Here is a 20,980-nt window from a genome sequence, read left to right on the forward strand (position 1 = left end):
AACGGGCGACACAGAATTTGGGGGTGATGTTTTCTAAATACCCTCCTGAAATACTCTGGATAACTTCTGTTTTCAAGCAGCCTCTTGGCAGATTAAAACGTCCCAGAAGGTTTTATATCCAGCTCCTACAATCTTAAACTAAATATTAGGTGAGAAAAACATGCTGCTAAAGGAAAGTCAGACATAGCCATGAGTGAAAAACAATGATCAGGAGAATGAACATATTGGGTTTGTTGAATATACAATCAGCATCAGTTTTCTTGCCCAAAAAATAAAGCCAAGGGAATAAAATGCAGAGATGAGCAGAATGGAAAAGCTGTAGGAAATTTAGGCAATCTCCCCCCCGCCCCATCTTTCCCAGGCAGGACTCTCACCCTGCCTGGCCTCAGCGGATAGGTTTGGAGCTTCGCCGGGAATTCCTGACAGAGCCTTACCCCCTCTGCAGCAGGACAGGCTCAAGGTACAATGGGTCTTTTCCATCTGTAACTTCTCTCTCTTGACTTTTATGTGCATTGATTCAAAAGCTATTTGATTTACTGATGCAGGGGCTGCGAAGAGTCTGGCTTGGTCTAAGGACAGCCTGAGGTTAAAGGCAGCAATGCAATTTCACCACCACGTCCATTACAAGAAAACGTTCAGATCTGGATTTACAGTCATGTTGCAGTGAGCCCACACATCATGGCAGGCTGAAATCACCCTCATTTACACAACAGGATTGAGGAAAAACTGCCAAACATCCTCCTGGAGCTGGGTACACAATGGGAAAAGCCAAGCAGCATGGATGGGAGTGGGTGCTGAACGGCACCTCGCTGCCAGAGAGGAGGATGTGCAGCCCTGGTGACAGAGGGTTGTTTGTCTCCAGCTGGAGCTACTTACAGCCAGATGGCAGATGAGGATAGATAAGGCAGTTTCAGTGAGACCATAACAGGTAAGGATGGGTGGCATCATCTAAGCAAGAAAGAATCATATCCTTAAAGTCCAGAGATGGATATTACAACTCTCCAGAGCTGGATTAGTAGAAAAGGACTTTGTTTCACTTCACGGTCCCTCTACTGAAATCACATGAAAGTGAGAACAAGCTCTGTTGATACTGAGGTCTGCAAAACCTCACACACTGCTGGGTGAGGTTAGCAAATGTCTCTGTCCCTGGATCTCAATTCCAGTGAATAATCTGGTTACTCCTGCTAATTCCTCCACTGATTTTTATGGATCCCTCAGCTGCATTTAAGAGCAGAGAAACCAAAGATAAATCCACAATGATACCCTGAATTGCTCCTTTTTCACTAGATCAAGGCAAGTTTGGTTAAAATAAAGACCCAGGTGTGATGAAAAAGAATTCTTGCTATGTTACCTTCCAGGCTCTGCAACCAGAGTTCAGCAGCACAGACCAACCTCCTGAAAAAATATACCATCACCAAAAAGCAGACATACAGATCTGTCAGCACATTTGTGCTGCTGAAACCAACCAGTCTAAGCACTGGATTGTGATAAGATTTGCAACACTGTCATCTTGCAAAGCCTTTGGCAGTGCCTTTTAATCCTTGAAAAGGAGCACTTCAGCCATCAGTTCTTGCCTTTATATATTAATGTTGCAAAGCCAAAACAACAACCTCTCTTGGAGCACGGGGCATATCCTAGGATGCCCTGGAGTTTTCTTGTCCTACAGACATTGAGTAGTAATCTCCAAATAACAAAACAGAAATAAAATCATATATCCTCATGCTTTGGTGAGCCTCCAGTCCAGGCCTGACAGATACCTGGCTCTGGGTGCTGCATCTCTCAGATTACTTAACCCTTGAATGAACAGGGAAGATGTACATTTAGAAGAAGAAAGCCCAGTTTTATCCCTTTCCCCCTTCAAATCCACTTTAAAGCTCTTTCAGTGAACCCTCCTAAGTCTTGTGCAAAGATCCTTTTCCCCCTTTAAGGCAGGTGTACCCTGCCTGCAGATCTGGTACTGTGTAAACCAACCTACAATCAAAAAAACTGCAAATTCTCTCAGTGACCTCAGGCTCAGAATCAGGTATTGATCTGCTGGTTCTTCCTGTTCCTTCCCTCATCATTTCCTGCAACTGGAAGGATAGAGGAAACAATGCCTGTGCTCCTGATTCCTTAATCGGTCACCCCAAAGCCCTGAAATATTTCTTGAATGCCCTTGGACTTCTTGTTGAAAATCCATCGCTGCCCACCTGAAAAATCCATAATGGATAATATCTGAGGGCTGTACCAGGGTGGAAAGTTTTCTCTTCACATCTTTAACCTGGGCCCCAGGGAGGCAGCAGACTTCCCTAAGGAGTGGGTCTGGTCTGCATATTGGGCCTTCAGCTCTCTACCAAGGGTTATTCAATAACATCGAGCAAAAGCTTTGGGAGCTTCCTCCAACTGATCAACCTGTTAAATCCAGACAGCTGAGGAAGACAGTGAAGGAGGACAGATGCCCTTTCCTGACCCAAGAGGGGACAAACCCACCTAGAACCACTGCCTGCAGCAGCAAGGTGACTGTGCCAAGAGGTGTTAAGAGAAAGGGGGCACACACTAGTTAAAACAGACAATCCAAGTACCTGGGAAAGGGCAGAGATTACAAGAACCTGCTAACCCACCACAGGGGATATAAAAGCTTCTGTTTCTGCCCACATTTCATGTGTTCACATGTGCTGTCTGGACATGACAGACACCAGAAGCTTCTGTGAACGCTTGGGGAAGTGTCCCCCTCTGTAGCAGGGGAGGTACCAACCCCATTTCAGCCTGAGCTTGCTCCACAACAAACGAGATAGATTCCACACAGAAAGGAAACAGTTTGAGAGTGATGCATGGATGGGCTGAATGTGAAAGCATGGGAAACACAGCTTTTGGTACGTGCAATCCAGGCACATTATACCCTCTTTGAAACTCACTCTCCCATTGTTATTTAACATCCTGCAAGTTTCAGCCAGAGACGCAGTCTCCCATCCGCGCCCCAAACTGGCCTGGGTATGGCTGGGAAGAAGAAAGGGAGCTTGAAATGAACTGTGGAAAGATTTAAGTGCTCTAACTGCTGCTTTCCAATACAATTTTCCACTTGGGGCAGGGGAAGGGAAGGAGGAAAGCCTGACAGTAGTTTAGAGCCAGTCACAATTGTGACAGGTTTTTCTTTTCCATTTCCAACCAGCTCACAGGCAGAAGGAGCACTTTAACTTCCATTAATTATCACAGCCTTATTTCAGCCTAGGGTTTCAGAGCAGCAGTGGCAAATTCTTAGGACCTGCTAGGAGCAGGTCCTGCCTCAAACTGTGTGCTACTCTGCTCAGTACAGTAAAACTCTGTCATTCAAGAAACCAAGAGCTACTGCAACCCTCCCTAGAGTACCTTAGTTTGCAGCCAAGGGCATCTCCCATAGGCAGTGTCAGTACTGTCAAAGAAGAGGATCACACAAAAAAATTCTCGCACTTTAGACTCTGAGAACAGGTTAACAGCCATTTAACAGATGGATCTGTTGCATTCCCAAACTGCACACACAGAAAAAAAAGGAGGTTAACAGAGGAACACATCACTTCTGTCTCCTCCCTGACTATCAGAGACTCCCATTGTAACTCTACCACCACATGAAACTTATTGCATTTATCAGTACCGATTACTGGATATGCAGCTTCAAAGTGTGTACATGGTGCTTAGGGAGATGCAGACAGCTTGAACACACAGCCCTCACACAGCTGGGGCAACACTATTATGAAATATTGTTATGTGGTTTCTCCCACTTCTTGGCTTCATCACAAACTATCAATGAAAACTATAAAAAAATAGCTGCAACTGACATGTGCCTGTGCAGGGATAAGATGCCCTAGCTCAGCATTTCAGCCCACGCTGCCCCATGTCCCTTCCTGCTTCTCTGCCAACAGGACTGATCCATTCTCTGCTGATCTCCTCTGCTGAGACCTAGACCCAGTCCCTGCTCCCACCCACTCCCCGTGCCCAGCTTCATGCTCAGTGATGACATGATATGTCATTCTCCCTTCCCCAGTTGATACTAGACCTTTGCAGAGCTGCCCCCTCTGACACTCACAGCTTGCAAACCACTCACAGGTATTTTTAGGATTACCCTTTGGCACTGAGTAATGAAAGGAGGGAGATGCTGCTGCTGCATGCAGCCAGACCTCTTCCCAGTCACCTACAGTCACCCCAGGAGATCCTGGTGAGCAGCTGTCTTGCGGTTCAGGTGCTTTGTGGTTCTGAGTGGAAAACAAGCCCAGCCACAAACAAGGTATTCATTTCCCTGCCTGCACACCTGGAAGAGCTGATGGCTCCAGCTGTGGCAAATTTTCCAGTACAGAGCAGGTAAGAAGCAAGGCAGTGTGCGTCCGTGCCCTAAAGGAGGAAGGAGGACTGACTATAAGTTCAAATTTAGACTGATTGGGATATATTGTGCCAGGATGCCAAGGTTCACACAGCAGCTCCACATTCAGCTCTGAGTCACACAGGAAGCAGCCTGGGGAACAATTACTGGTATACAAATGCTCTTGAGCTGCAACAAAAGGAAGGCAAGGAGTTTCCCATCAACACTCCTTGAAGTCTTTATCTCACCAAGGCTAGGGAGGATAATTCCTTCTGCTTAGACAAGTGAAGGCTCGGCAGAACATCTGCTGGGGGGCCAGAGATGCTAGAGGGGAAGTGACCAGTGGTGTGAATCAGGGGTGAGCAGCAGCCACAGCAGCACAGCAGGTTCATCCTGACAGCATCATCCCACTCCCATGCCAGCACTTGTGACTGCAGGAACTACGCTGCATTAGGAACAAGCTGTTCCTCTAATTTAGTCCTCCTGACTCCTCTGTTAAAGATTTTCCTGAAACTATTTGGGGCTTTGACTAGCCAAATGCACTTTTATATCTGACTTCAGTCCTCTAGCTGCCACTGCACTATGCCCTGCAGCCCAGCCTGGGCTACAGAGAGCCACGGGGCAGGAGGAACCTCTGAACCACAGCCTGATCCCAAAACCAGGTCTGCAGCTCCCCACACTTTAATCCTTCCCCCTGCATCCTCACACACATAAGCTTTTTATTCCAGCAACCACAGACACTCCAGGACTGAAGGGGAAAAACATAATAGCAATGCACATCCAGTTGTTCATTTCGTATGTGCCGACAGTCTCGCTTTAATTCTACTTTCCACGTTTAAGGTGTTAATGGGAACCTTGATGCATTTCAGAGGGAACATGCACAGATAGAAGACAGACGAACAAGTCTAAAACCCTGCTTCCAAATTTCATATCAAGTGCTAGATTTGTTTATATCCATATGATACAATCTCCATAAAAGCAATCAACCACCACCGAAAGGAGATGTTTCAATATCTGCACAGCCTTCACAAAGACTAGGCATTAGGTTTCCTTTTATGATGCAGAATAATATAATGGATTCCTTCCACAAGTTCCCAAATGTTGTTATTAAGTATTGCTTCTCTAATAAAATATGCTGCAACATACAGCAGTACATGATGTGGCATTGACACGAGTCTTTTCTCTATATAGGACTTTCTGGCTTTTAAACAAATCTGTCTCTTCTATACACTACAGAAGCACAAGATGAGTAATTATGTTCTCTGCTTAATAATGTTTTTGCACTGGCCAATTTAACAGCTAATCTCCACAAACCTCTGAGATAGTCCCCCAGCAGCTACATTTGCATGTTGTAATCAAGTCTTGCTATTAAATCACACTTTGCAACAATAGCTGAGCTGTCAACTACAAGCAATGGCTCTTGCACTGGCACCATGCAGGCAAAAACCCTCGATAAACATGCACAAAGCCACACTGCTCTGCCAGCTAAGAGAGCATCCCTTTGCCATTTTGGGAGCTTGGGAATGGCTACACCCACCACAGATTTCAGGACAAACATCCTTTGTCTCACTCTGCTTTCTGGAGCCGTCAGTCAGTTTGCAGGTTGTTTTCTCCAGGCCTGTCTGCTGCTCTCTGCAGTGATGCAAAGCCAAACTGGTTTGGCTGGGTGCTCTGTTGTACTTCTCAGTCTTTCTATGGCACCCTTAAAAAACTGAGCACTCCGGGTGTAAGAGAGAGAACTCCTTGTTGCAAAGGTCCTGTCTTGGCTGCGTGGGTAGAACAGCTTGTGGAGCCAAGCTGAGATCAGAGCACTGCACCCTTCAGGATTAACCACTCTCCTTGAAAATCTTTGCTGTCCTTGTTGCTCACAGTGCAGCATGGAGATGTGGCTGAGAGAGAGGGCAGGCCAGCATCCTTTCAGTTAAGTGTCCCTCTAAGTGTCATCCTAATTTGGTTGTGGAGCCCCAGAATGGCAGGTGTGACACACAGCATGAAGCAGATGTTTGATCTTCCTCTGCTGGCTTCGATCAAGGACTGATCCCCTGCTTCTCACTTCCCATTTGCCCTTCCAAAAAAACTCATCCCCAAAGAGACTCACATAAAATCCAGCGTAGCTTGACACCATACTCCTGCTCCTGTAAATTCACTGGAGAAACATGTCCCTTCTCCTCTGCTCTCCCACAATCTCAGTTTTCACTCAGTGGCGATAGGGACTGTGAATACCTGAGCAATCCAAGTGAATCTGTCAAATAACCACACCTAGAGGCAATTCCTATGAATTCCCTGCAGCAAACATCACTGCACCAGTCCAGACCGTTACTGTTGCCGAAAACTCTTGTTCTGAACCAGATTCTGACTCTCTGCAAAGCACTGCAAATGTGCAATAAATAGCAGAGCCCTTTTGAATCCTGCCTTTTGCAGTAGCCGCACCAGAGGTAGAGTTTCAACACAGCGATGTGGATCAGCCACAGCCCGGCCGCATCAACGATGTCTCTGTCCTAATGATTCTTCCTACACATTAGCACAACATTTATTTCTACCTTGCCCTGTGCTTCCCATTTATCCAGAAATCTGACAAGGTCTCCTTCCTTTTAACATGGAAACAGAGGGAAAGGAGAATTTCTTGCTGGAATTGGCTCACTCTGAGAAAGTAGACAGATCAATCTAGATTTAATCTGTCTCACTAATTGTTGGGGGCTGGAACTGACCCGCAGTTGGCCTGGCTCCGAGTGAGCGTGTGAGCACGGGCAGCCAGCTCCCAGCCTCTCCTGCTTTATGCTGCAAACAAGTCACACCAGACCCCTCTGCCTCTGGTGGACCCTCTCTGCTCCTCTGTTACCTGGACACTTGTGCCAGGCAAGTGGCACCACACCAGACAGAGCCTGTCTGGCAGCAAGACTGCAAATGAGCACTGAGCTTAAATAAAGCATGAAGAACTCATTAATGATGACTTCTCCAACAGGTGCTCTGTTTTACTGCTGCAGAGCTGACCCCTCACCACTTTAGGTCCTATTTAAGCACCCAGTACCCAGAAGTACTTCCAGAGGGGCCAAGCCAATGTGGTCTTTCTTGAAAGCCCAGACAACTGCATGTGTAGCTGCTCGCTAACCTGATTATGCTGAGATGAGCAGAGTTTGCATGAACTCTTTTACTACATCAGGCTGTTTGGCCTGGACTGTCTCAGCAAAATGAGATTATGCCAGAGATGCAACACATACAAGAGCTCTGCCAGGGTTGGCTTTCACCACAGGTATGGTGCACTGAGCAGTCGGGATGTTGGTCTCTGCTCAGCTCAGTGGAGATGGAAAGAAATATCTACGGGCACCCCAGAAGGAGACAAAAGCTCTGCTGAACAAGGCAGGAGTGAGGAGTGATCTGATCAGCACAGATGCTCAGGAACAGTTAATCACCACAGTGTTCAAATGTCAACGTTGTCAGAGCAGCAGGAGGGCAGGGAGCAAAGAGAGAAGGAGGGGAAGCTGGGGATACTGTGTTGCTCAGCTCACAACGCCAGGGCCCAGAGTGGCATGGCCCTGCATACGCAGAAAGGCCAGACAAGACCCTACCCAGGCTAAAACCCAGGCTGAGCTCTGCACCTGCCTCTACCAACCAAGTGCTGTGTGCAGATAATCATACCCAAAGCAACAGAGCTTTGCTGTAACTGAGAGTTGAGTTGCAACAGCAAGTTTGCTTTTCTCTATTCCCTTCTGTTTGATGATGGCAAAGTGCTTTTAAATGCTAATTAAAAAGTCACTGAGGATTCTTTCTCTTTTCTGCTCTGCAGATGGTGGTGGAGCAGAGAGCATGCAAGGGACAGCCTCTGAGTCAGGAGCTGACCCTGGTCATCCTGCCCACGTCTGGTGAGCTGGTGAGGTGTCCAGTGGGATCACCAGAGAACAGAACATTTCCAGAGGCAGAAAAATCTTGCAGAACCCCTTGGCCAATAATGACGCTGCTCATTTAAGGGTGTTGCATTTCAGATGAGACAGGTGAAGGACACAAAATTTAAGATGTTCAAAGCTGATCCGAGAAATTTAGAAACATCTCCCATTAAAATTAATGGAAACATTAATGCAAAGTACATTCAGATCCTCAAGCAGGTTCTTTCCAAGCAAGATCTTTCCATTAACTTGAAAGGAAGTTGTGCCCAAATCCTCTTACATTGCTGGGAACGGCTCAGATAATACAGGGAAAGTCAGGTTACAAATCCATTAGGCTCCAGATTGACTAATGCATGGCAAATTGAAAGAGGTGAAAGTGCTAAGCTGTAACAAGAACCCCACTCAGGGTGACCTTGACACGGTAAGGAGCTGAGCACACAAAACATGCTTGTGACTTGGAGTTCCTTTTTTCGATGGAGAAGAAGCAGGGAGGTGTGGAGGGAGCAGGGTCCACTGCCAGACTGATTCAGCTGAACTGAACTGTGGAAAAAACAGTGAAAAAGCAAAAGGACCCAGAACAAAACACAGCAGTAGCTGGCAAAGTAGAACTGCAACCCTGGTTGCTCAGGATAGGGCAAGGAGAGATACTTTCACTCTCACCCTCTAATTTGTGAGGACATAATTTCAAACGATAAGGTAAATGGCATGCCCAGCTTGGCAGAGTACATGAAAAGAGAAGTGGTATGAGTGCAAAGCTGATCCTTTACATTAACACAGAGCAGTGTGGCAGGAATTTAAGACTGGGAGGATTATTCCCTCAGCTGATCTCCTGTGCCTGGAGGCCTTCAGGTTGCTACTGGTCTGTCAAATAAACTGATGTGTAGGGTCTAAAACACCTTCCAGAACTACATTTGTCCTTGAAGAAGAATTCCCTGGTTTCTCTTGGCACAATTTGCCAGTTAATCTCTCTTGCCTTTCAAATGCCTGCTTTATTTCTAATCTGAACACTTCAGCTTTCAGCCAGTAGCCCTTTATGAGAGAGCAATCCCAGCTGGCTGACAATCCACTCGGTTACTCCAGTTTGCACTGTGGATTCCTTGGGGAACAAAGGTACTTAGTGCTGAACAGACTGTAGAGGTCCTGCCCATGGCAAACTGAAACCCCCACTCCCTCCAGGCAGAAAGTGCAGATCGAACAGCAGGATGGGGAGCAGGAATGGTAGGTCTATCTCCAAGGCTGGAGAGCAGGAATGGCAGGTCTATCCCCAAGCAGAGAATCCTTCATTGCCGCCAGTACTCATGATTCCCTTCATCACCTTGGTGTTACCCCACTGTCTGAGATTATATGCAACTCTCCACCCCTAGTTTGTACCTAAAGCACCTCCTGACAAAGCAAAAGAAGGCAGCACATGCACTTACCTGCTGTCCCAGTGCTCCCTGCTTGTAACATCACAGGGTGATCAGCAAAACCCACTACTGGCAGAGAAGTCACTCTGCAAGATGCCTATATATTCAAGGACACAGAGACCAAGCCAAAAGTAGGACTCCTCCCTATTATGAAAAGACTACGTCTAGAAATCCTGCTGGGAAAGGGATAGTTAGGGGGTCTGGTGATTTTTCTAGCCAGATGTCAGCCCAGGAGAGGGCCTTCCTTGACACAAAATCAATCCAGCAACTTGGGTTCAAGGTGAAATTGAGAGGTGCTTCTTGTGGAATGACAATTATTCATTCGTTCCCACGTCAGATCTGTCCTCTTCCATGTTTGTAAGGGCTAATCACAGACTCATCTAATTCAGGGCTGCTAAGAAACCCACGTTCACAGGTTAGCAATTCTAGTCCAGATATAGCTCACTGCCTTGGGCATTAGTCAGACACATAGGCCAGGGAAAATGGTGCTGAAATGCTGCTGAGGGCTTTCAAATCTATTGTTAAACAAATGGATATGTAAACAGATCTCAGAGGATGACACATGGAGACAGCATCTCTGACTCAGTTACAATTGCAGGATATTTTCTCGCCTACCTGACTGCCACCAAATACCCAGACACCTAACACTGATAACAAGGAGGTTTTACAGCTCCTCCCCAAGCGAACACTGAAACAAATAAGATGACAAACTCCTCTGATTCAATCTAGGGAGAGAAGGGAGGTCCTGCACTCACTGGGATTTAAGATCCCAGTCCTTCCTGCCCCTTAAGGGTGGGAGCACACACTGACTGTTTTGGAACCCTGATGAGGATTTAGAGAGGGCTACTGGTCACTGTGGGATATTGTGCAGGACACCAAAGAAGGCTTCAAACATTCATTTGGAAGGGATAAGGTTATCTTCAAATCCCATCTGATTGCTCAAGGTGGGTTTCCTTGATCACCTTTTCTATTTGCATCCCCCATGTCACACTGACACTCCAAGGATTTGGCAGTTACTATTTCTACAGCTCTGATGGACTGGAAACCTGTTATTAAAAAGCAGGGTGGCAGGAGGAGGCAGGTCTGTGTCAGCAAAAGCAGTTAAGTAGTCCCTGGACAGAGCCTTTTCCAAGAGCCCTTCTTCCCCAGCTACAAATGGCCATAGGGGCCCTTCTGCAAGGAAAGAACAGCTCTCTGCTCCTGCAACTCTCAAGTAACAAAGGCTATTTTGCAGCATATGTCCCAGCAGCCTGTGGAGGTGGCAGACAGAAAACTGAGCTCTTGCCTCAGGCAGGAGGGATTACGTATCTTTTGAAGTTTTAAAGGTCAACCTCCAGACTTATTCTCCTGGACAATTTACCCTTCACTGAACCAATACCAAAACCAGGAGGACTGGTTTATCTCCATGTACAGTGACAGAATAATTCACCACCATTGGCCAGCTCCAATGCTTAGGCTTTGGCACGTGAAGGGTGTACGTGGGTAAAGTTTAGTGCCAATAAATCAAACAAAAACCAAGACATGGTATCAAAAGAAAAATTCCAATACACTCAGTCTTCTCTTTTTTTCCTGGAAATTACACTGATTTTATTTTGATGTGAAATCTAAACAAGGCATTTCAAGGCTACTAGCTAGCATCTATCCAACCCTATGATGTCAAGGGTCATGTACATGGATTTCTCCCATGAAATTTCAGCCTTCCAGATAAGACAAACATGAGAAGATGCCACTTTCAGAGACTTCCCTGGCCTTGCAGTTCAGAGTGGGGCAGAGCACATATTTGCTGATCACTAACCAGAAAATCAGATGCCAGCAGGGGAGCTCCTTTACACCAACACAAGCAGTGCTGCTCCACTGGGATGCATGCCATGAAACAACCATGTAATAAGGCAGGTCAGGCATCCAGGGACTGTGTGAGCTGTGCAGCAGCTCCTTGTGCAAACAACCCACTCTGCAAGCCTCAATTTCTCAAAAGGAACAAAACATCTTACGGTAAACCTGCCAGCTCATTGCAGAGCAACCAGGTCCATGCTAAAGTCCAACACATGAGCTGTGCACCTGGGAAGTACCTCTGAAAACAAATCAGTTATGCTGTGTCAGCTGCTTTACATATTTTGTTCCTAGCACTGCCAGTCAACAGCTCTCCTAGCAAAAAAGAATAAATTCTGCTTTGCTCTTTTCAGAAAAATAAACCTTCCCAAACCTCCACCCAAGCTCTGTTTACACCAAACCTGCTGCAGTCCTGAATGGGAGCAATAAATGGAGTGAGCTAATGTGTTAGTGACAAATAACCAGTTCAAACAATTCCAGCATAATTATAGGTTGACTCTCCTGATGTAGCATTGGGTACATCACTGCAGATATTACATTCACCTTGTGAAAAGACTGCACAGACGAGCTCCATTGGTAACCCAAACAGCATTATGTATCACGAGCCTGTCAGCATCAGGAGTGCATGCACCCTGGCATTTGAAGTCCTGGTGTTTTAACTGATAATCCAATGTACCAGGCATCATTGATCTCTATATAAAAGGGGGCACCACTTTTCCTTTCAACTGGAGCTATTTTTCACTCCTCATTCTGAAGAGTTGTGTGCTGCTGCCCGCAAGTGGCTATGCTGCACAGCAGCTCGATCTGCAGCACTCCGGGTCCCCAGAGAGCCAAAGTGATCAATACTCCAACGCTGCTTTTGTAAGAGGTCTCTAAGTGCTTCCATGCGAGATGCTGCTCCTCTGGGTTTAGAAATTACTCTGAAGAGAACATGAAAGCCCCCACTGCAAATTCATAATCCTGACACAAACCGCAGTTGCAGCAAGGAATTAAAATGAAATTCATTTGTGAGCTGCAAGCTGGTCTATCGGCAAAGGCAGAATCTGGGATGTGGGGAAGGGACCTCAAAAATAGACCAAAACCTAGAGGCTGAGGGAGCAGGAAAGCCATATTAAAGGAGCACCAGCTGGGGACAAGGAAGAGTCACACTTGACAGGGATTTACAGCTTCTCAGCAGGTCTGGGATGGCAGGGACCCTGAGCACTGCATCATCTGAGAAAGGTGACAGTAATCAGAGCCTTGGGATGAAAGACAAAGGCATTTGAAGGGTCGGATCTGCTGTGGATAGGTGAGCAGAGCATAGGAGGTCTTCAGAGAAAAGTCTGGACAGTGATGGTGAATGCAGAAAACAGACTGAATTTTCTATTTCTTGGATACAGCCAAAAGACACTGAACTTCTTGCAATTAATTTCTTCCAGGAGGATCTCAAATTGGCTTTGGCTCTTCCTGCACACAGCCTGGAAAAAGTCTTTCATGATCATCTGTAACCTTTATGGATCTCCTCCTTCCCGCTGCCTGGCAGCCCACAGGAGCAGGCTCCAGAGTGGGCAGCTGGCTCTTCCTCAGCACAGCCAGAATCACATTCCTAGAGCAGGGACTAGTGACTGCATGTTGTAAGACAGGATTCATGAGCCGTGGTGGTGGATGTGAATGGACTTGATGGTCTTTTACTGCCTGGCTAGGTTTTGCAATTGGATCCTGTGTAGGATCAGAGAAACCCAGCCTGTGTCAAGAGGCAGTGACAGAAAGCCATTCCCACTGTCAACACCCGACATGTGCTGCAGTCACACCATGGGATGGCTAGCAGGGCTGTCCTCTCCTGGATGTCACTGCTCTGGGGCCATGTGAAGAGTGACAGTACCCTCCTGTTCCAAATGTCACCGGCTGTCTCTATGTCACGGCACAGTGCTCCCGTTGCAGGGCAGTGTCCCACAGAGCCCAGAGCAGCGGCCCAGGGCTCTGTCTGTGTTACACTGACTGATTCCCATTAGGGAGAATTTAAGCTACATGGCTTGAAAATGAGAAAGCAGATTGCTTGCTTCTGTGTTAGGTCAAGCCATTTCCTCTGGGGCCAGGAAGGATTCAAAGGCTGGGAAGGACTGGCAGCCAAGGGGATGGAAGTGTCTAGGTCTGAGCAGGAAGAAGAGGAGAAATGATGTTCCCTGGTCTAACCCTGGTGAACTGCAGTCTTGCTCCTCCATACAGCTCCAAGTAGAGCACTTGGATCACTACTGGGACTGTCAAATGCCACTGGATACCCACATACTATAGCAGGGTTGGAAGGGTGAGCAGCTGGTTGCTCAACACATCTTATGCTCCCAATCCAAGGCTTCTAAGGCTCCGCAGAGTCCAGTCTACCAAAAGTGCTCGGCCCCCAGGGTGTAATAGTGGAGCAGGCACCCGGTGAGCACTGTGCCCATAAATGTTCCTGCAGGCAGGCAGGCAGGCAGGCAACAGGAAACTGCCAGGGGCAGGCAAAATTTCCTTGGAAGGGTTTTATCATTTTAAAGGGAACAAATTCCATTTGATTGCCCTTGTAAGAGCCTGCATGGTACTTGCACTTCTAGCCTAAGCAATAGAAATTTTAATTGCTCTGGTAATTACACTTCCAGCAATGCTGCAGTCCTTTGTTCTGCAAGTGGGAGACCAACATCCACTGTTCTCCGCTGGCCCCATCTGGCTGTAGCTTGGAACAGCATTTGCCACTTGGAGGGGAAGGGACATTCCTTCAGTGACCAGGGTGACATTAAGCCTTGACAAGCACAGCCTTGCTCACACAGATCTCTGGGGCGCCGGGTACACTCCCCAGGTCAGAACGGGTTTCTGTAAACCAGAATCACCTCAGCTTCCTCCTGTTAAAACTGCTGCTCAAGATTCTTGCAGACCTGCACTCCTGCCCTCAGTCTTTTCCCAGAGCAGGTCCCAGACCCATGCTCTGCCGAGGGTGCTGAGCTCCAGGGTGCACATTTCCAGTCTTTCCCATGCATGAGCTTGCAGTGTGTCACCAGTATTTCTTCTCTGGGCTGTAAACAGCTCCAAAACACAGTGTAGACACCAATCTTACATTGCTTTAACTTCTGGCTACATCTTAAGAAGGAGGCAGAAGAGCTGTTACCCCTGTGGGTCTCAGTGGGTACTGTCAAAGCTTGAGAGAACCAAGCCCTACAAGTTACCCTGGAAAATTACTATAAGGAAAAACTATAGTGACATGTGCTAAGTTACTCTATGGATATCAAATTAACCCTGTGACAGGCCCAGTGCTTGAGAAGAACCATCTCTTCTTGGCTGAGCAGGAACCACATCCGGTGCTTCCCAGAACTACTCAGATGCAAAGCTCTGTTGCCAATAAAGCTGCAGCACCTGTGAACTCCTCCAAAATCACCCAGGGTACAACCAGATCCAAGCGCACATTTGGCTCAAGGGCATTTTACCTGCAAGAATACGTCAGCCATAGCACAGACCTTCATGCTTCAGTTCACCAGCCAAGGATTTTCGGAAGTGCTGGGCTGCATGCACAGGGTTTAGGGGGATAAGCATGTGTGCAAACACAGCCAGGCTCTCCCCGGGAAATGGGATCCTGTTCCCCCCACGTTGGTCAAGCAAGCTATAAAATACAGCACATTGGATTGGGGGCCTGCAGGGAGATGTAGTTGCAGTTTGGATCTATCAGACATGCACAAAGTCTGGGTTTATTTGCAATTCCACTCATCCTGCCCACGCTGTATTTTTCCAAGTCATGATCCCGGCTGGCATGGCCCAGGGTGGCTCAGCTCTCACACTTGCCAGAAATGCAGGACACAGCCATACATCTCTAAATCAACAGCTGCCAACATGCCACAGCTACTTTGTCACATGCTGGACCCCTCACAGCTAAAAGCAAGGTTTCCAAGTGGAATTGCTATTGGCCTTAGCGCTTAAACAAAATAGCTCCACTCCTGTCCCCAGAGTTTCCTCAAACAATGGCACAAAACACCTACTGGAGCCTGGAGAGAGGAGGGTCTGAGGCAAAAAACCCACAGCTGCTGATTTTTGAGATATACGCCATACAATTAGAAACACTGGTTTATAAACATCCTTAACAAACCCCAAAAGGCCTGTGGGGTTTCTTTTCCTCGCTGTCCATTGTGTGCCACTGCCCTCAAAAACCTCAAAAACAAACGCTCCTCCCTTGTTGATTTTATGCTTTGGCACTGAACTGCACGTTTCCCTGGTGCTGGAGGTACCAACTCTGCTCATACCAGCCTCTGGAGCCAGGATAGTTGGGGTGGGATCATGTGCTAATCACCCATCCACTCACAGGAAGAAGTCTGCCCCTAATGACACCCCTTCTTGTTTAAATATTAAGATTTCTCTTGGCTAAGAAAGGGGTCTGTGCATTTGCAGATGTCCCTCTTCCTCACTGGAGCTGTTCCTGTCGGTGTTTCAGAGCAGATCTAATTACAGACTGTTCTGTTCATTGACAATTTCATATACCCTCCTTTTTTAGGTTAACTTCAATAACTGGCAAGAGGAAGAACTACATGGGTGGAGTAACAGGCCATGGATTTATGACATGCTGGTATTCTGCTGCTGCTGTCAATTTGATAATGAGAATGTGATTTGATATAAAAACATCTTGGGTGCCAATTCACTACAGCAGCTAGTAAAAATAGGCAGAATACCTAGAAATAGAGGACTCTGTGCTCCAAACACATCCAAAGCTTGAATATCATATAGTACCTTACAAAAACAGAGCACGTGGCTGCACTGGGGCTACAGTACCACAAAGGCCACTCAGTGAACTCAGGCATGAGCTTTAGCAGAGAGACTGGGGCACTGTGTGGGTCTAGCTGGGCACAGGTGAGGGCTGCCCTTTTCAGCAGTCTTTGGGTGCTTTCCCCCAGCCCATGCTCCCAGAGTGACCCCAGCACAAAACAGTGCAGGGTGTGAGCTGCAAACACATCACAGCACAGCCTGGGTGAGCTCTGTCAGAGCCCCAGGTACTCAAGAGCAGGCCTTTTAGACAAATGAAAGCAACTTTTAAAAGTTGCAGAAAAAAGGGGGCTGCAGGGCCCCGTGCATTTTAAAGGATCTGGCCTTTACAGGAGCTGTTCCCAGTTTTGGGTCAAGCCTGAGGCCTGCTTTAATTTACTTTTAAGTGGTACAAGCAGTTGCAATCCCTTTGCCAGAAGGCAAGGCAGCCTCCTTTCACTGCACCTTCCCGTATTTGCTGTATGCAATATTCCACAGGCCTTACCTGTTGCTGTCCCGGTACTGATAAACATAACAGCTTTGAGGCATCCCACTCTCCTGGTCCAAGGTAAACGAAAGCTTCATCTGCAGAGAGGAGAAGGGGTGTGAGACAACAAAAAGAGAGAGAGAGAGAGAGAAAAAAAAAAGCAACATTTTAGGCTCTCAGTCATCACAGCAATTTCTAGAGAAGTTTGTGGGGGAAAGCTTAATTCACCAAGCCTGACACGCAAACACCATGGCCTGGAACATACTGTGGGGTTCCAAACCTCAGGGAAAAGTCACATGCGTTGTAGAAACCTCTTGCTTTTTCCACCCTTTGTTACTATAAAGTGTTCGTGGTTCTTCTGAAATGCATGGGTCATAACAGCTCACCCCTCCAAACCCACACACACACACCACCCTTCACCAAAGCGATTGCGGTTCCCCTCAGACACTAAAGAAATGAGTTTCTCCATCGGCAGCTGCAGTTCCCACGAGTCTTTCTCTGAAAACTTTCCCGGCTCCATCTCGTTCCTCCAGTGCATTAGAACAGAGGAGAAACCACAGAGGGAAAGGTGACAGATTTTTCCTTCTGTGCAGAGTTATTAAAGAGCTGTTAGAAGGGTTTGCAGTTTGGATCTGCCTCCGGCAGCAGGCTATGATGGGACCTGGAAGCTGCTCTCTTTGCAGCTCCAAGAAGGCATTCAGCAAGGCTTTTCGGATTTCAAACATGGCTTATTTTATTTAAGGGGGAAAAATTAATCCTCTTTCAACAAGCAGTGGAATGGTTCTGTGGGGAGACTTTTTTGCTGAAAATGTCTCCAGTGATTTTATACACTGAACTGCCTAGAAACCAGCATGGAACTGAGTCCTGCAATAGCCCTGCACATCCAAGCAGCCCCTCATTCCCCAGGGGAAAGCTGCTGGCCCCCAGACCAGTGTCCCACAAGCTCTCACAGACATGAGGTGCAGCCCCTGGGCTCAGTAAAATGGCTGCAGACCCTAACCAGGATCCAGCAGGCTGAGTAAGAGAGGCAGCATCCTTTGAAGGAGGTAGCTGCCAGTCTTATTGCACTTTTTTGGGGTCACAGAGATTATTATCAGCAGGGCTGTTGCCACTGCTGGATCATGCGGGACTCCTGAAATGGTCTGGGAAGACCATTACAAGGGCTAAAAGTCAAAGGAGATTTGTTAAGATGAACCTGACCTTTTTAAACAGGGAAAGGAGGAGAGAGCAGTATTGAGCCACTCCATTTGATCACAGACTCCTCTCCTCTGGGCTCCAAGAAAATTGCTAACTCAAATTAATGGCTTATTCAGGAATGAATACAGAATTAACAACTTATTCAGGAATGAACACAGAATTAAAACGTTTTTCTCCCATAGGCTGTTAAGAAACCCTGTGTGCTGAATCACTAGATGATGCACTGATTTCCCTTCCCTAAAGGGTAGCAAAGTCATACACTGTGCTCTCACTGACCCAAATAAAACTGCATGCCACAAAACCATTGAAAAATTCACCATCTGGAACACTGAGCTAAGAACCAAGTACCAGGCTGAGACCAAATTCAGTTGATCTCCCTTGACTTCTACACCCCTGACACTGTAAGCCATTCTGAAACACATGATCATGCAACACCATGTCACACACGTGCCTGTGTTACAGGTACCACTGTCCAGACAGTGGCCTCTTACGCTCTCCACAATTCCCCTTCCTGCAAGCCCTGATCTTACAACAGCTTAGCAGATCACTCAGTCCCATTTTGGAGACTTGTGTGTAAGGTAGGACTAGTAGGGCTGGCTGGGGATGCTTCTTTTGGCCAAGATCCATGAAGCCTGGCTGTGGATCCAGCCTCTCCAGATGCTACAACGGCAAATGGCAGCAAAAAATGAAGCAACCTCCCCAAGGGAGAGAGGTGATCACCTTGCTGGCCATAGGTAGTCCATAACCAGAGTCCTCCCAAGTGAGCTGCCCTAGTTTGGGGAACTGAAGGAGGAACTTCTCAAAGCCATTTTTTCTGGGACAGGTTTTCCAAAGTTTTTCTACTAGAATATCAGGAAGCACCTCTGAGGCAAAAGAGACAGCAGTTATCTCAGACACAGCTCCCCCGGATACTTTCCTTTGTGGAATGGGCAGCGCACTACAGAATCAGTGGAGACAAAACACGAAAGAAAGTGCAAAATTTGGGAAAAGTGTGACTTGGGCCACTTACAACAATAATTTTGACAAACTCAGGAGTGCCTGTCTCTTGTTTGCAGCTCTCACCTAAGTGGGCTTTGGGGTTGCAGTAACTGAGCATCTCTGGTTACATCTCTGAGCATCACCTGGGCTCTGGATCCCCAGTGCAGCTTGGGGCTGAAGCCAAATCTCTGCAAGGAGACAGTCCAGGGTGCAGGAAGGAAGGAAAAGGGCTGGGAAGGAAAACAGTCTTGTCTGAACAGTCTGCCAGGGAAAGCTGTGGGGTAATCAGGTATGGGAAGGTGACCTTTCCACTATCTGGGGGGATGGGGTCCCATGGAACCTGCCTACCCAAAAAGGAAAGATCACAGTTCCCAAAGATAACGGGTTTTCAACTTTCTGTTATTTTAACCCCTCTTTGTCTGCTCATGGTATTTCAGACAAATAAAACACACCCTGCTTGGCAGGCTCAGCCATCTCTGCTACCCATCAGTGCCAGCAAGGCATGGGTAATGGAGACTATACATGGCTTGACCATCTGAGGCAATACTGTCAGGCAAGAGGATGCTGCCATCACCCACAGTGACCCCATTCAGAGAAATGCAGGGTCAGGCCATCACACAGAGATGTGTAACTAAAGGTCTGTCCCTCAAACATAGCTCAAGGTAGTTGTGCTGTCACTGATGCACAAACCATGCTCTTGTGCAGATCTGCCCTGCTGATGCCCTGTCATGGTCAGCCAGGAGGGGGAAGAGTGAACCTGTGATTGTCATCCAGGTCACGAGTCCTCATAGACTTCAAATGAACAAGCCAAGCTCTGACTGTGGCCACCAGCAACACTCCAGCTGCCTTTGCTCATTTGGTGGCATTTGGCCTCTGGAGGGAGCAGAGCCCCAGGCAAAACTCATCACAGGTTGGAAAAAGAGCAGGTAAGGCAGGTAAAGAAGGACTACCTGAACGCTGCAGGAGGCACAATGGGTTGCAGAGACTGTAAGCTTCCTACTAAGCTTAAAGAGATTATCCACACCTACTCAACATCTTGCAGTTGGGTCTTCCCTGCCATTGGAGCCACAGGAGAGCTCCTCAGATCACCTGATGACACGTGCTCACTTCTGCACAGCTGTACTCACTGCAAAGGCACTTATGCCTCCCAGCACCTCAGTGCTTTGGAAGGTCAGCACAGATTTTTTCCTCTCATGCTAAAGCTAATCTATGAAGTGCCTGCTGCCACAGACCTCTAAGAACAGAACTCAAGCGTCCTTTCCCAGCTCTCTGCATCCCTACGCTGCTGCTTCTCCCTGCAGCTGCCCTTCCCTTTTGCCTTCATTCACTACACACAAAACCTCTGGTTATTTCTGAATTACAGAAGGTTGCAGGGCAAGGCTGGGGCAGATGTCAGGAGCTGATCGACCACTTCATCACTCCTCTATCTGAATTCTGCCGCACTAATGTCAGGAGACATCCAGAGCCTCCCGGATACATGAAGCCCAACAAAACAAGCAGCCTTTTGCAATCATCCCTCTGGCACAGCTTTAATTCTTAACCAATTTGACAACATTGCTCCAACATTACATTGCTGCTTTGAAGCTCCTTTTTGTGTGTGTCAGTGTTCCTTGTCTGAAGGAGCTTGCTATAAAGCCAGCAAACAAACTCCATGGCAAAGGAAAGGGCACTGCTCCTCAAAATACCGCATTTTATGCCTGCAGGGGCAATGGAGGATTAAGTTTCTTAGAGAAATGCAAGTGCAGGGTGACCCCATCACAAGGATGGTTCATCAGATCAAGGGATCTTTGCTGTTAAACATATGAGATAATTTCATTTTACAAGACACTGCTGGGCTTCACTGGGAGAGAAGGGGAAGAGGAAATTTCACAGCACCAAGCCGCGGTGTGCTTTGGCTTGCACTGCCCCCTTCGGTTGTGCAGCCCTGGAGCTCACAAGCTAATAAAGATCCCTTTCCACTTCAATGGCTTTGCACATAAAGAAGCGTTCGGCATGGTGTGCGTGAACTCTGCAGGAAGGGGAGCTGGAACGTAGCCATGCAGAGAACAGAGTGCTGCCTACCAGGAGAGCCCCATCAATAATTGAGACGTCAGAGGCACAGGGAGGTGCGTGAATAAGAGCTGTCAAAAGGAGTAATTGGGATCTCTTTGGATACAGTGAT

General features: G+C 47.3%; 1 protein-coding gene across 5 annotated transcripts in view; it reads right to left on the minus strand.

Moving 5' to 3' along the window:
• DIS3L2 (DIS3 like 3'-5' exoribonuclease 2) overlaps nucleotides 1-20,980 on the minus strand; it is a 181,692-nt gene that overhangs the window by 20,472 nt on the left and 140,240 nt on the right. For all 5 annotated transcript variants that reach the window (XM_051781609.1, XM_051781608.1, XM_051781610.1 and 2 more), the window contains one exon: nucleotides 16,663-16,742. In XM_051781609.1, coding sequence (XP_051637569.1) covers nucleotides 16,663-16,742 — 80 coding nt within the window. The remainder of the gene's footprint in view (nucleotides 1-16,662; nucleotides 16,743-20,980) is intronic.

Source organism: Manacus candei, unplaced genomic scaffold (genome assembly GCF_025592945.1).
Source record: "Manacus candei isolate 608988 ecotype Guabito, Panama unplaced genomic scaffold, ASM2559294v1 h1tg000015l, whole genome shotgun sequence".
NCBI lineage: Eukaryota > Metazoa > Chordata > Aves > Passeriformes > Pipridae > Manacus > Manacus candei.